Source organism: Hibiscus syriacus, unplaced genomic scaffold (genome assembly GCF_006381635.1).
Source record: "Hibiscus syriacus cultivar Baekdansim isolate YM2019G1 unplaced genomic scaffold, ASM638163v2 tig00111662_pilon, whole genome shotgun sequence".
Classification (NCBI taxonomy): Eukaryota; Viridiplantae; Streptophyta; class Magnoliopsida; order Malvales; family Malvaceae; genus Hibiscus; species Hibiscus syriacus.
In genome coordinates, this window is record NW_024063150.1 from 383289 (window position 1) to 399437 (window position 16149).

The window sequence follows — 16149 nt, forward strand, 5'->3', positions numbered from 1 at the left end:
GTTAGTTTATATATATATATATATATAATCCAATTACTAAATCATTAACATGATAATTTGTATAAATATTGATATTTTGTAATTGGATTATAATTGGATTAAGTTTTGATAGTTTAGTAATTGGATTATGACTATCAAATATGATATTAATTTAATTGGATTAAGTTTTGATAGTATAGGTAATTAAAGTCTAGGTAATTAAATTATATAAATGGGTTGTGATTATAATTTAATATCATAATTGGATTAAGTTTTGATAGTTTAGTAATTGGATGTTAATGACTATCATAATTCATATTTACCCTAGTTAGCTATGAATTTTTATGTTTTATTTATATAATGGATTATTAGATTTTTTATTTCGAACTTTTAAATTTTATGTTCGGATGTTGGAGTATGTAATTCGAATTGTGTTTATTTTTTTAAATTAATAATTTAAAAATGAAAAACAATGGATACCCGCAAAATCCGGATACCCGATTACCGGATACCGACAACATCCGGGTCGGAACACGGGGCCGTCTTGTAAATTTTGGTGGCCCTATGCCATAACAGTAAAATAGACCTTTTAAAACTAAAATATTAGATATATTAAAATATTAGATATATAAAGAAATTCACTAATATTTTAAAATTTGGTGGCCCTATACCATAACAGTAAAATAAGCCTTGTACTTGAAAATTCTTGGACCAAACATCCTAAATACACATATATACAAAAGATTTAAAAAATTTTGGAGGCCCTTTCAAATATTGGGCCCTATGCGGTTGGGCAGCCTGCACAGGCCCAAAACCAGCCCTGCGACAAATCAACTAGCCAACACCCCTACCTCTAGTATTGGTGTCAAGTATCATACTCAAAGAAATCAATATTTTTTTAATTACATTGAATTTTAAAAATATCAAAATTTCTATTAATATCAAAATTCAACATAAAAGTTAAAAAAAATACAAATATATTTGATGCGTATAGTAATATTGTTAAAAATTAATGGAACAGGAAATTATGTAAAATAAATAAGTAAAAGGAAACACTAATTTAATTTTTAAAAACTATATCTTTTTAGTGGTTGCTCAAGGAAACACTAATATGTATTCGCTGAAACACACATACAACTAGGCACACATAAACATCTAGCTGTTGCGTAGGAAGCGTTGATCAATTGCTCCCAATAAATGCATCTACTGATCTACCAACAACCACCGAAATGAATTTAATGGTTGGATAAGAAGAAGGTGGCTACTTTCAATCCGTCCCTTGTTTTTTTTCTTTTTCCTTGCTGTATTTCCATCTTCAAACTCTGACCTTCTTATCCGCAGCCCTCGAAGAAGAATAAGATCCTAGTTTTAACAGAAAAAACTGAGAGAGATTTTAAGCCAACTAGCCAAGTTGATGGATCAAGGCGGCTTCTTTTTGCATGGGATTCTCTTAACCTAACCAGTTCATTCGACATTTATATTCGACAGCTTATTAGTTTGTTTAGCAGCCGGTGATCATGGATTCTGCAAGTAGTGTTATGAGGGAGATAGAGGCGAACAAACCCGCCGGGAACGGCATGGTGGTCGGAGGACTGAGTCCGTTGAGCGAGACATTGTGGAGAGAGAAGGCTAACTCGGAGTTCGTGGGAGATGTGTCGGCCAGGCTCACTTGGAAAGATCTCACCGTCATGGTGGCACTCAACAATGGCGAGACACATAAGCTGCTGGAAGGGCTTACTGGTTACGCTGAACCCGGCACTCTCACCGCTCTCATGGGACCTTCCGGCTCCGGCAAATCGACTCTTCTCGATGCGCTCTCAAGTCGCTTGGCGTCTAACACTTTCCTCTCCGGAACCATTCTTCTCAATGGTCATAAAACCAAGCTTTCCTTCGGGACTGCGGTGAGTACCGAATACTTTTTTGTTCCAGTCCAATCATCATCATTCATGTCTTGAATCTTTTTTAACTCTGTGTTATGAACCAAATAGGCCTATGTGACTCAAGATGACAACTTGATCGGCACGCTGACAGTCTGGGAAAACATTTCGTACTCCGCTCGACTCCGCCTCCCTAATAAGATGCCTTGGTCCGCAAAGCGAGCGCTTGTCGAAAGTACTATCATCGAGATGGGACTCCAAGACTGCGCGGATACCGTTATCGGGAATTGGCATTTGCGTGGGATCAGTGGAGGAGAAAAGAGGAGGGTCAGTATAGCTCTTGAAATCCTGATGAGGCCTAGATTGCTCTTTCTTGATGAACCGACAAGTGGATTAGACAGGTTTATCTTTTATTGTCACTCTGCCTAATATAGTAAACTGTTATTTTTTGATTAGAGTTCCTATAGATCTGTTTTGGTACATATCCTCAATATGTATCAGATAATGCAAGATTCATTATTGAACCTACATTGATAGTTTCGTGCTTTGCATACAAATGGAAGTGCCTCGGCTTTCTTCGTTACGCAGACGTTACGCGGGCTGTCAAGAGATGGTCGAACTGTGGTAGCTTCGGTCCATCAGCCGAGTAGTGAAGTTTTTGAGCTATTTGATCAGTTATATTTGCTCTCTGGGGGCAAAACTGTTTATTTTGGTCAGGCATCTGAAGCATACGAGGTAAGAATCCGCTCCGCACTTCAGTTCGACATGATTAGGAGATTCGTTTACACATAGTCTTTGTTGATTTGTGGATGATAATGCAGTTCTTCGCTCAAGCTGGATTTCCATGCCCTGCTTTGAGAAATCCATCTGATCATTTTCTTAGATGTATCAATTCTGACTTTGATAAGGTTAAGGCTACTCTGAAAGGATCCATGAAATTACGGGTACCGGCCCTTCGTTTAAATCTCCCTTCCTATTTTGTTTTGAATGTCTTATCTATTTTGAGAATTGGTTTATAATAAGTTCGAGGCAAGCGATGATCCACTCGAGAAGATAACCACAGCTGAAGCAATCCGAACTCTTATCGACTTCTACCGAACATCTCAGCAATGTTATGCTGCAAAGGAAAAGGTTGATGGGATATCCAAAGTTGTAAGTGCTTTGTCTCCCTGCATCGAATTCCATTGATTGTTACCATTGAGAGTGGCGGTTGAATTACGTTTCTGTATGTTGCAGAAAGGAACCGTGCTAGATTCCGGAGGCAGTCAAGCTAGTTTCTTGATGCAGTCTTATACTTTAACCAAGCGTTCATTCGTTAACATGTCGAGGGACTTCGGGTATTATTGGCTGAGACTGCTGATATATGTTGTGGTCACTGTCTGCATCGGAACCATTTATCTCGATATCGGAACCAGCTACAACTCGATTCTGGTATTGTATCACATTTTCGAACTGCTAACCTTATAAGTGCTTATTTATTAATCAGCTCTATACCGTGTGCACCAGGCAAGGGGTTCATGTGCGTCTTTTGTTTTCGGTTTTGTCACATTCATGTCGATCGGCGGGTTCCCTTCCTTTGTAGAGGATATGAAGGTGAGCTATGATCATAAACTGCAGGTTAAACATGTCGGGGATGACGACCGGAAACGGTTGATTTTTTTGTAGGTTTTCCAAAGGGAAAGATTAAATGGGCACTATGGTGTGACTGCATTTGTTATTGGGAATACTCTGTCAGCTATGCCTTTCCTCATTATGATCACCTTCATCTCTGGGACTATTTGTTACTTCATGGTCCGCCTTCACCCGGGCTTCGAACATTATCTGTTCTTCGTATTGTGCCTTTACGCGAGTGTTACAGTGGTGGAGAGCTTGATGATGGCCATAGCCAGTATCGTCCCGAACTTTCTCATGGGGATCATCATAGGAGCAGGGATACAGGGAATATTCATGCTTGTTTCGGGGTTCTTCAGGCTCCCAAATGACATCCCAAAAATCATCTGGCGTTATCCAATGTCCTACATCAGCTTCCACTTCTGGGCTCTACAGGTGAAGTAGCACACGAAATCTTTATCATTATCGCTATCACTATTGTTGACATGAATGCCACATTGTTTCACCAGGGACAATACCAAAATGATCTGAAGGGCTTGCTGTTCGAGAATCAATCACCGATTCTCCCCAAGATCCCGGGCGAATACATCCTTGAAAACATATTCCAAATTGATGTGACACGGTCCAAGTGGATCGATCTGAGTGTGATATTCAGCATGATCATCATTTACCGTATCATTTTCTTCTTGATGATAAAGATCAGTGAAGATGTTACCCCTTGGATCAGAGGGTTGATAGCCAGGAGAAGGATGCTACAGAAGAACGGAACTCAAAATATGACGGTCGCGCCCGACGGTCTCACGCACTCACCTTCGTTGAGAACTTACGTAGCAAACAGAGCAAATGCAAGGGATAAAAGGTAAGACTTGGGGCTGTCCATGCTATAGATCTCCAACTTTGAAGGGATCCTTCATCACCTTCCACTCTTGAGAAACAGTCTGTACGCTTTACTTGTTCTATACAATACATACTATATTTACCAATTTTCATCATGTGTTTGAAGTTACCACAGGCCGTGCTATGGTGTTATTAGTAAATGTATTTCGCCGGAGAAACATTGAACAATAAATAGTACCTCAGAAGAAGAAAAAAAAAAAACTGGCCATCTGCTGTTTCTTCCGATGCTAATTCATTTTATTTTATATGAGTAAATAAATCAATAAAAGCTACGGACCTACCTATGATGCACGATGATACTCCATTTTTTTAATAGTACGAGGTGAATACAAGGTAGTTTATAAGTTTTGTAATTATTGACAATGCATACATACCCGGCTACTCGAATTTGAGATATAAAAAGAGAACAATAATTCCTTTAACTATTAATATCACTGTTCATTTTTTCAAGTGAAATTTCAAATCCGATCCCAAAGATTTTCTATATTCATTTATATATCAGAACAGGATTTGATTAGATGAGTTTGTGAAGCTCTTCCTTGTTACATGGACCCCAAAATCTCCCACCACCTTGGGACAATTTTTTTATTGATGATTTTTTTTTATAAATGCTGAAATTTTTATACAAAAAAAAAAAGTATGGACAATCAATCACCAAATAAACAAATCAAATCATCTAACCATTAAGCTTCCACTCCAGCCTACCGACCAAACTAAGTTGCCAGCGTTTAACCCCCTGCAAACCAGCCACCCTCCCGCAAGCCATTTCTCTCAAATTCTCAACCAGATCAGCTTCCGCCCTGCATTCTCTTCTAAATTATCGCCTATTTCTTTCTTTTCATAGTAAAGCGATGATCTAATGTAAATATAAAATTGTGTCTTTTAAAATTTTATAATCTTATATATCTAAATTTTTAATACAAGAAATTTGCATTCTAATATAAATTCTTACATTCGTCCTTAAACAGAACCAACATTATCATTAACATCTAGTATTGACATGGCGTAGGAAGGCTCCAAAAGGGTCTATCTGCCAAACTTGCTCGCATAGTGTGTGCCTTGACCAGACCAAGACATGGGCGTCTGGAGGATACTAGAAAGATCCCATTCGGGTGAATCAAGCTCTACTCGGGTTGCACCAACTAAGATAGCTTCTAGATGTAAGACATTTTTGTATAAATGGATCCTAGTCTCACACTTGTTTATATTTTCAACCATTGATCCTAATGGACCTTGTCTATAAATAGAAGACACTACTTCCTTGTTTGTATAAACGTATATAGTATATACTTATATAGAAGGATGTCAAAACGTTTATTATTTAGATAATTCAACTATTTTAAGTTTCTTTTAAAAAGATTAAACATTATTCCTAAAGTCATCATCAATTTTATTTAGAGTTAATTAAATCGTTGTTTCTGTGAAGAAATTTCTCAAATTTAATCTAAAGAATGATCCTTAAATATATGAACGAATTAATATATTATTCTAAAACCTAAAGACAAAAGGAAATATATAATTAATTTTAATTCGTTTATGAATGTTTTTCTGAGACAATATACACTTGTCGTCACTCATTTAATCCAGATGTATTATTATTATATTAAACTCTTTATATTAAACCTATTTTATCTTGGGTGAGATGCTATCAAAGTCAAAGTTGTATGATCCCGCTTTGATCCAATTTCCGAGAGTAGTAGGAGGGTCTTAGCATTGATCAGTGAGGTTATTCACTTGAGCATGAGGGTTAGGCCATATTTGTAGAGTTGAATATTTTTTTATTGAAACTTTATTTTCCAAACTAAGATTGTTCTATGATATTTGACCTTTTTAGATCAATACCTCTTGCATTCATGCATTTTTACATTTTTCTTGCATTTATTTTTATTATATATATATATATATATATATATATATATATATATATATATATATATATATTGTCCATGTTCACTCATTAAGATATTTTATAATTCGAAGATTTTTACTCTTTATTATTTTTCCTACTAAGATATTAGGAAGTTATATGTAGTAAAAAAAACTTTTTCGGATAAGCTTTGATTTTAGGAGAATTTGACCGATACAAGCTGAGAAATCCAATAAACTTAGGTGGTGTTTGTTTTTACTGTGTAAGGTCTGCAAAGCTCTTATGTCTGCGCCGTGCAGACCACGCACAGACATTGGGCTTCGCAGACCGTTTGTTTTTTAGAAGACAAAAGCTCTTCTAACGTCTGCGCGGCGCAGACGTGGCCTAATGTCTTCAAAGGTCTTCAAATGTCTTCAAATAAACAAAAACCAGATTAGGGATGCTGGATCGACTGCTTCAATGGCTATTCACTCCCAATATTCAACCCATTTTGTTCAGCTATTCACTCCCAATATTCAACCCATTGTCCGCAGTTTTTGATTTCAACATAAAAACAAAAACCTAGCCTAAAAAAACCTGTTCCCCTCAACGAGTTATCTTCCTAAAAAAATCCTTCTCTGCGCCGCTTCTCCTTTCCTTGATTCCCACTCGATCGTTGTTCCCCCCTCGCTACAGACCTCTATCGCTGTTCCCCCTTGCTGCAGAACTTGTGTTCTTGAGTCGATCGCTGTTCCCCCCTCGTCACCGGCCATCTACCACAGGTATGATTTGTTGTGTATGCTAATTTGTGTATGTTGATGTTTGTTTTTGCTGCTTTGAGACCCTCCTGAGACTCTCCTGTTAACAAATTTGTACTTCTTTGCTGTTTGTTTTTGCTGCTTCAAGACCATCGATTTTTGTTGATTTATATATATATGTATGTATATATTGTATTTGTTGTTTGTATATGTATGTATGTTATGAATTTGTTGTGACAGTATCAGATCGAATATCAACTGTTCTGGTCACCATTGTTACTGAAATTTATCCCCATAAAGAAGATTAACCAAAACAATCTGATATGCATAACTTCAGTTAATAATGCCAAGCAAAGTGATCCTTAGTAGTATTCTTCCGAGTGAGATAGAGTTACCAGTACTAGAGTTAAAAACCCAGAGATTTAAACCAAATTATGAGAATCAAAATGTCACTGATTACTCTCAGTTCAAGAGTAAATTTGTTTTCCCCCCTAGAACTGTTAATAATTAATATTTCACTGCCATAACCATTTAACAGGGAAATTTACACCATGCCAACATGTTGAACAGTTGAAGTAATCTCAAGGAAATTCAAGAAATCCAAAGAAACAATTGAACAATATTATATATAGAGAGAGAGTTTACCAGTTCAAGCTCTTCTTCTTTGTCTTAAAACGCCTTTTCCCAGAAAATTTCAGATAGTTTCCTTGAATGAAACAATTGAACAGCTTATTATTTTCCGATCGATACTCAACCTAGTCAATTGACTTCCGACCCTGAGTTAGCAGGTACCCATATCGGCATCTGCAAAGTTTTCCATTTCTTTTTCTACCTTGAGTTGATAGTTTAGTCTCATACAATGTTGTAAACAAAGCTCATACTAACTGAATCTTTTATATTGGTGAGAAACCTTTTTAACCTTATAAGATTCTTTTATTTATTTCTACTGTAGGTTGATGCATTTATTTACTCAAGACATGAATAGTTCGATAAATTTAATAACATTTTTGTAACTTTCTAAATGAATTAATATAATAATCTATACCAAATATGGATGAATTAAAACATAATTAGTAACAAATTAGTAAATCATGGATAAGGTTCACAAAAGTTTAAACTATGCTATTATATATATGTTGATTTATATATATATATATGTATGTATATATTGTATTTGTTGTTTGTATATGTATGTATGTTATGAATTTGTTGTTTGTATGTTATGAATTTGCTGTTTGTATGTTATGAATTTGCTGTTTGATGTTATGTATTTGTTGTGTATGCTGATTTGTGTGTATAGACATGGGAGAGAAGCAACAATGGTCCAATGAGCATTTAAAAATGCTTATTGGAAACTTGTATCGAAGAAATAAACAATGTTGGAAGGAAAGGATTGAGTTTGCATAAGGAGTCATGGATTAAATTAGGAAGAGTTTTTAAGGAAAGGTTTGGTATGGAGTTGAGTCAAAAACAAATGAAAAATGCCTACGACAATCTAAAAGCAAAATACATAGGATGGGTGTATCTGAAAAACAAAACCGGCAACCTATACAACCCTCAAACCAACACTTTCACCTTAACGAACGAGGAATGGGAAGAATTTAGGAAGGTATGTTTTATATATATTTTCAAACATTTAGGTATGAAGTTCTTAAGTATTCTTATACTAGTTTTTATTACTTTGGGTTTAGGGACATCCAAAGGCTGCTTCGTTGAAGACAGTCCCTTTGCCTTTTCCAGAACTTTGTGCAGCACTATTTGATGGCAATAGTGCCACTGGTAATTACAAGTGGACCTCAACCCAAACAACATCATTCTTGTCATCATGTTCAACCACTGTTGCTTACAAACAGCTCTTTTATTGACTCTGAAGATGATGATGGCACTTCCCATGAGCCTCCTTCTGAGCCAGCTCCCAATACCTCAGTTGATCCACCTCTTAGTGCATCAGTTGATCCACCTCCTGAGTCGTCCCCTACTTTTGATATGCCTAGAAAAAGGGCTAAAACCTCAAAATCCTCGAGTGATAAGACAGTTGTCACTTTTGATGATATAGCAGTTGATATGCAAAAAGCTTTACAGCATATTGTTAAAAACAAGGATGGGCCAACAAGTGCTGAATGCTATGAGAAGTTGAAGCTTTGTAACTTAGACCCAATGGATCCTCTATTCTTAGCAGCTTTTCACATTTTTGGATTGTCCATGCCTATGAGAGATGCATGGATGACATTGCCGGCTGTTCCTGAGGTATTAAAGGGGTGGATCAAGATGACTGCTACAAGTTTAGGATTATTAAAGTAGGGAAACATTGTTTGGTCTTTTTGATTATGTAAGAAATATTATATGGTTTGTGGTCTATGTTAGAAATATTATATGGTTTGTCGATGTTCAAAACATTATATGGTTTATGGTTTATGTTAGAAATATTATATGGTTTGTCGATGTTCAAAACATTATATGGTTTGTGGTCTATGTTAGAAATATTATATGGTTTGTATTAAAGTTATATTTATCTTGTTTATTTTATTAACAAGTGTTGACATTTTAACAGGTTCATTATGGATTACGATACAAAATTACTACTCATAATTCTTATGTACTTTTATCTCCGCTTTTGTTGGAAGAGAGGTACGAAACGAATGCGAGACAATGATTCGGCAATGTCTGGACATCAATACACGTTAGAGTTATTGCAAGGTAATCCTAGACAATGCGTTGAAGTACTACGCATGTCTCGTGAATCATTTGTCCGACTATGCACACTTTTTAGAGTAAATTACTCGTTAAAAGATAGTAAACATGTATCGGTTGAGGAAAAATTGGCTATGTTTTTTATGATGATCGGTCATAATCAACGATACGTGATTATCAAGCGTAGATTTCAACACTCAAAGCAAACAATTCATAAATTTTTTTATGAAGTGTTGGATAAAATGATGCTTTTTGCAAAAGATATGATAGTACCAACCTCTTTCCGGGACATAATCCGACGGGTTTTTAAAGGAGCGGTTGGTGCACTTGATGGAACTCTGGTATGCTGTTATCCCTGCTAATAAACAAGATTTATATAGAGGAAGGGGAAAAGGGGATTGTTATCAAACGTATTGGCAATTTGACTTCAACATGATTTTTACGTTTATTGTGGCCGGTTGGGAAGGGGTAGCACATGATGCTAGAATATTATCAGAAGCATTAGCAGATCCAGATGCACCATTCCCGTTTCCACCACCTGGTACGTTTATAGTTTTTTAAATATTTTCATCTTAGTTTAAATAATAACTGATTATTTATATATTTACAGACAAATATTATCTTTGTGATGCCGCGTATGCACACATTCAAGGATTTATGGCTCCATATCGTAATGTGAGGTATTGGCTTGGAGATTTCCGTCACAGGCGTGCATTGACTAATAAAGAAAAATTTAATCATGCACATGCAAAGCTTCGAAACGTCATTGAGCGTGCTTTCGGTGTCTTGAAAGCACGATTCCCGATATTAAAGAGGATGGCACCATTTCCGTTGCTTACTCAAAGAAACATTACCATTTCATGTTTCGCAATTCATAATTTTATAAGAAAAGAGGGTTTGAGCGATGAGTTCTTTAATGAATATGATCAACCCAATGTGACGTTTCAAAATACCAATGTGCGTGTTGCTGATGATGAAGACGAGCCTGAAGGACATGGTTCTGCAGCGGATCGAGAATATATGACTCAGCTACGAGATGAAATTACTGAGCAATTAATGCAAAATATGGATTGAATTATTGTAATTGTATGGATTATTTAAATTTCAATATTGTAAAACTAAAATTATTTAAATTTCAGTATTGCAAAACTCTTTTAAGTTAAAAAAACAGTTTATTTATATTTCAGTTTATTTTAACAGTCTGCAGACGTTAAAAAACAAACAGTCTTCCTCTTGCAGACTGCAGACTTTTGGTCCACCTCTTTGCTGCAGATGCTTGCAGATGTGGTCCGCATACTGCAGACCTTTTATCTCTGCAAAAACAAACACCACCTTAGACTCTATCAAGAAGTATTATGCTTGAATAGTAAAGAAAAAAGAAAAAAAATAAGGTTCAAGATAAAGATCTGCAAAAGGCATCTTGAAACCAATGAAAGGATTTGAGTTGAAAACACGAAAGAACGTCTTAAATGTATTTTGATATTAGGCATTCGATAATTATACCCTGTCAAGAGTCTAGTAGTTTGAGAAAAGCTTCACATGTACATACATTTTAACAACATTTTAAGTCTTTTATACAAAAGCTTACATCAATGCTCTAGATTATATCAAAGTTAATTGGTTCAGGAACGTTCATGCTAATGATGCTTAGAAGCATATATCTTTTATTTATTGATTTCTATTCTTTATGTGATTGTCATGACTTTGAAAATTCAAAAAAATTCATCAATAATTCTTTTTATTTCAAGCCTTAATTCCCTTTGTTTTCAAGCATTTTTTTAATAGGTTAACATAGTTTAAATAAAAAAAATTTTTTTTGGTATATTTTGAGCTGATCTTTGTGTACAGAGAATCTAAAGTTGCCATAACATTGACACTCATGTTCATTTTTAAAACGTGTATGATGAGAATGACAAGTGAGAAGGTTTGTGAGCCAAAGATATGAAAAGGGGCGATAAAAAGGATAACAATTCAGTCTGCACCAAAGCAAGTTTCGTCAAGTTATTGTTTGGGCAAATCTAAGAAGGTGAGCATTGAAAAAAAAGGAAAAGAAAATAAAAAGAGAAAAGGAAAAGGAAAAGAAAGTAAAAATTCGACATTACACTTTGAGAAAAAAGAATCTAAAGTCAAAACCCAAAAGGTCGATTTAGAACGAATGAGGAAGGAACTTTAAGGAAAGGAAAAAAGGATTGAACCTAAGTATGAAGTGAAGTTTTGCAGAAATAAAGATGAAGACCGAGCAAAAAGAAAACCTACCAGACAGTGGAGATTTTAATACTAGCATATTTTCATGAATTCACGTTTAGGCATTTACAAATTATAGGAGCATACAAACATTTTTATATTTTGACAGAAATTACAAAGATTTCATCTCGGTGTTCGAAAAGGACAATCCCCAAGCCTAAACCAATAAATTAAAAAAAAATAGAAGAGAAAGCGGCAGTATCGTTTCAATCGACAAAGGCCCTCTTCTCAGGTGAAGCGTCCAGCAAAAACGGCAGCAAAGATATCTCCCCCAAATGCGTCATCTTCCCAGGTGAATCATCCAGCTACCAATCGTGAGGGCTCTCGATTTTCGTTGATAATCTCAGTAGAAGAGTTTCCAGAAAATCGCTATGGCTGTTGTTCAGTCATTACGATAAAGTCACTAGAGTCTTCATTCCAGAAGTGAATCTCACCAAATTACAAGAGCTCGATGTTTATATTTGTTCACCTCTGCTCGTTGGGAGATGTAGAATGTGATTAACAGCCTCCACAACGCAATGATATAGGGTCGAAGGGTTTCATTTTATCGGGCAAGGTTCCCTTCTCCGTCATCAAACAAGCATAAGAATCCCAAAAGAGGTCATCTAAGGTTGAGGTGGTGAAGAGGAAGGTTGGTGGTCCCCCGACTATCAACTTGTCAAAAGTCAGAGATGAAAGATCTTATAAATATGTGCTGGTGAACCATCTCGTGGCTTCCTCGGATGATACTGATATTGACAAAGTCTCCTTCTCCATGGACTTCTCGTGAAATTTGATTCGAAAGCCTAGTTTGACCTGTTCTGGCCTAAGAATAAGGATGAAATTGGTTTCTGGTTTTCTGATCTTGAGCCTCTTATCGATGATGATCCTGCAGAAGAAGTCTCCATGGGGCTAGAACTGACATTGGGACACCACATCAAAGAGTTAATTCAAAGGAACTGGGAGATCAGATTTGTGCACGTGAACCGCGAGGGAAATAAAATAGCGGATGGAATGACGAAACGAGCTAGATCCGACGATGGATGATTATGCATGATCCATGCACCACCTGAAGAACTGAAGGAGCTGCTAATTGCAGAATGACATTCCCCTAGTTGTTAAATCAGGTAGTTATTTCTTTTCGCTGCCAAAATAAATAAATGCAGACAACATTTAACGGGGGAACACACCATTGATGACGAACATAAAAATGCATATTTCTATTGACCAGAACTCTCATGTCCCCTTTTAGTGTCCGACCAATATTCAATTGACGCTTGGATTATTGTAATTTTCTTATTATATTTCTGCAGTTAATTCACACCGTTAATTCACCATTAACTTTTTAAAAAGGAAATGAAACCTCTTCATTCAAATCTTTGATCAAAATCTTCCATATCAAAATCATAATTCCCTATGAATGTTCTCTTAATCTTTTTACATTTTTGGGTTCTCAATCGATTCCACTTCTTTGGGCTTAATAACAGTATATTATGGTTGTTATTTCACTAGATTTACTACTCATCGGAATCTGATTCCGGCCAACTGACGAGGAGTGGATCGATTGCTACTTGCTGTTCAGGATAAGCGAGAAAATGTGTTTTGGGTCTTCTTGGAGAAAAGTTTCTAAGTGCCAATGATTTTGGAAGTGATCGTCATTCCATTGGGATGAAGGTAAGTATTCTTTTCCACAAAAGTTTAATTGTCTTCTCCATTTAGTTTGGAGAACATCTAACCAAATTTCTGAACAATTGTAGAGAGATTTTTATGTCCTTTTTTTCCATGTATTTAATGGTCCCAACCAATTCAAAAGATGTATATCAATATTTTTTCACGTCATTACACACATGAATTTTATTTTCAATTAAGTTTTCGTTAATTCATGTCAAAATTAAACCTAAATTTAGCATTATTTTTAGTTCTTTATTAATACATATAAAAAAGTTTTTCTCTCTCTTCATCGAATTTCTTCTTTCAAAATATTTTTATCTCTGTTCATCCAAGTTCTTCATGACTTTCTAAATCGAAGCACCTAAAGTTTTCATCTATTAAGTCATGATGGTTATCGAAAAAAAAATATAAAAATTTCATTACTTCTTCGGACCAACAAAAATGGTTAACTTTCGAATGCACCCATAAAAGTCAGGTTAAGTGTGAGATTGTATTTAGATGTTAATGGTTCTGTCAATGCCATAAGTTCATGATTCATTTTAATGCATCTCCTTAGATGCAAATTAGATTAATATTTTAAAATTAATTTGATTTTCCTTTAGTTAGTGTCTTCATCAAACCTCATACAGAGAAGAAACAACTTTGATGTTTTCATAAATATTTATTCCACAATTTTCGTACACAGTTGTTCATAAAAATCTTAGTTTTGGTAGCCATGAAATCTTATGAATTTGAGATAAAAAAAAAGTGAGAGATTTTGAATGAAAAAGAACTTGGATTAAAAGGAAGAAAGAAAATTTTGATGAAGAGAGGTGAAAAAAAAGTATATGATTTAATGAAAATCCTAAAAGTAAAGTTTAAATTTAGGTTAATTTTGATATGTGTTAGTGAAAAACTGATTTGGAAAATAAAATCCATGTGTGTGAATGACATGAAAAAAAAGGTTGACGTGTACCTTTTTAATTGGTTGTGATGATTGATGATGTGGTGAAAAGCGTCCATAAAATAATTTTTCCAATTTTAGGCGATTTCATAGGAACACTTATCGAAATTGCATTTCTTCTTCAATAAACACCAGAAGCAAGTTCAGTTCTATTGCAGACTTAGTAGAAGGTGACTGAATCTAATCTTATTTGAGTATAATTTTATGTTTATGTATGATAAGTTTACTTTAGAAAACGATTATAAGGTTTTATATTGTTGTTAGAATTTATTTTTTATTAGATTCCTTCTTTCATTTCTTTTAACTAACGGGTGAGCACCAATTATTAAACCCTTTCTTTCCATTCGAGGTAAGTGCATTATCTGCTCTTTTTCCTTTTTACGACTTAATGGTTGGTGAATTAACTGCAAAAAGATGTGCTAAGAGGGGACGAGAAAATTTTATTCATAACAATTATGATTCGTTCACAATTTGATTATTACAACATTGAACCTGAGGGTCTATGATAAGGATATCGACAAGACAACCTAAAATCATATGGAGAAACGAACATCAAATCCAATTATAAAAAAATATTATGTGCTACAAGAATAGACAAAATCACAACCATTCTCATATGAAAAAGAGAAAATTAACTAAAGAAAATAAAATAGCATAACTCAAAATAAAAACAGTCACAAATAAAAATATTAAATTTAACATGAAAAAACCCTTCCGAGAAAAATCACCAACAAAATAGAAGAAAATTACTATGTTGAAAAAGAGTACAAGAAGATTTCCGTCTAAACGTGATATGCGATTTATTCAACTTAACATCTAACTTTAATCCATGGTATTTATCTAAAATGATAAATTTTTGTTTACAAAGAAAACTTGCATAGAAAAAAATCTACTCTAACTGTGATTCTTATTTTCATCAGCACGCAATGAGAAGAAAGTAAATTTTTATATAGATTGAATTATTTCATCCATCACCACATATACTTGTTTTAACCTCTGTTTTAAGTAAATTTCTTAACCATTTCAAGTCGGATTAAAAAGAATTTAGAACACACACTTCACAATTTTTAAATAAAACAATTAAAAACCACTCATTAGTAAATCAAATTACATGTCCGATATAATTTATGTATTATCACTTAATCTGAAAATAATTTTGGACAAATTTCTTAGAAAAAATAATTATATAAAATATTTTCTTATATTAACTATATAAATATAAATGTGATAAAATCTAATTTATATTAAAATTATTCAAATTTAGTTTCACAATTTAGACAGTTTCTTAATGATTTATAAAGCGTACATTGATTTTATTGTAACTTGTTAAATTATAATAAAAACGTATTTTTATTTTCTTGGTTTTCTAATTCCCACCGTGTCCACATTCTCAACATATTCAAGTCTACCTAAGAGATCTCACTCTACCATTCTCGAAAAGAAAATTAACATTTTTTATCAAGTGAATTGGTATTACAATTTTAATAAATATCAGAGTTAAAACTCAGTTAAGATGGAACAATATGAATATTTTATCATTCGATCATTGATGGATCTAAAAAAAAATAAAGGTTTAATAAAATAAATTAAATAATCGATTATCATTTGGACTAGCGGAATAAGACGTAGTTCTTTTAAACAAAGGTTTGAATC

The 16149-nt window shown here is 34.4% G+C and overlaps 1 protein-coding gene across 1 annotated transcript; it reads left to right on the forward strand.

Moving 5' to 3' along the window:
• The first annotated feature begins 1404 nt into the window (after positions 1-1404).
• LOC120167125 (ABC transporter G family member 11-like) lies at positions 1405-4446 on the forward strand. Its single transcript, XM_039176227.1, has 10 exons — positions 1405-1880; positions 1968-2257; positions 2420-2591; positions 2678-2800; positions 2880-3008; positions 3093-3287; positions 3363-3449; positions 3522-3902; positions 3977-4347; positions 4379-4446. The coding sequence occupies exons 1-9, from the start codon at positions 1497-1499 to the stop codon at positions 4328-4330; spliced, it is 2115 nt and encodes a 704-aa protein (XP_039032158.1). The 5' UTR covers positions 1405-1496; the 3' UTR covers positions 4331-4347; positions 4379-4446.
• Positions 4447-16149: the final 11703 nt, after the last annotated feature.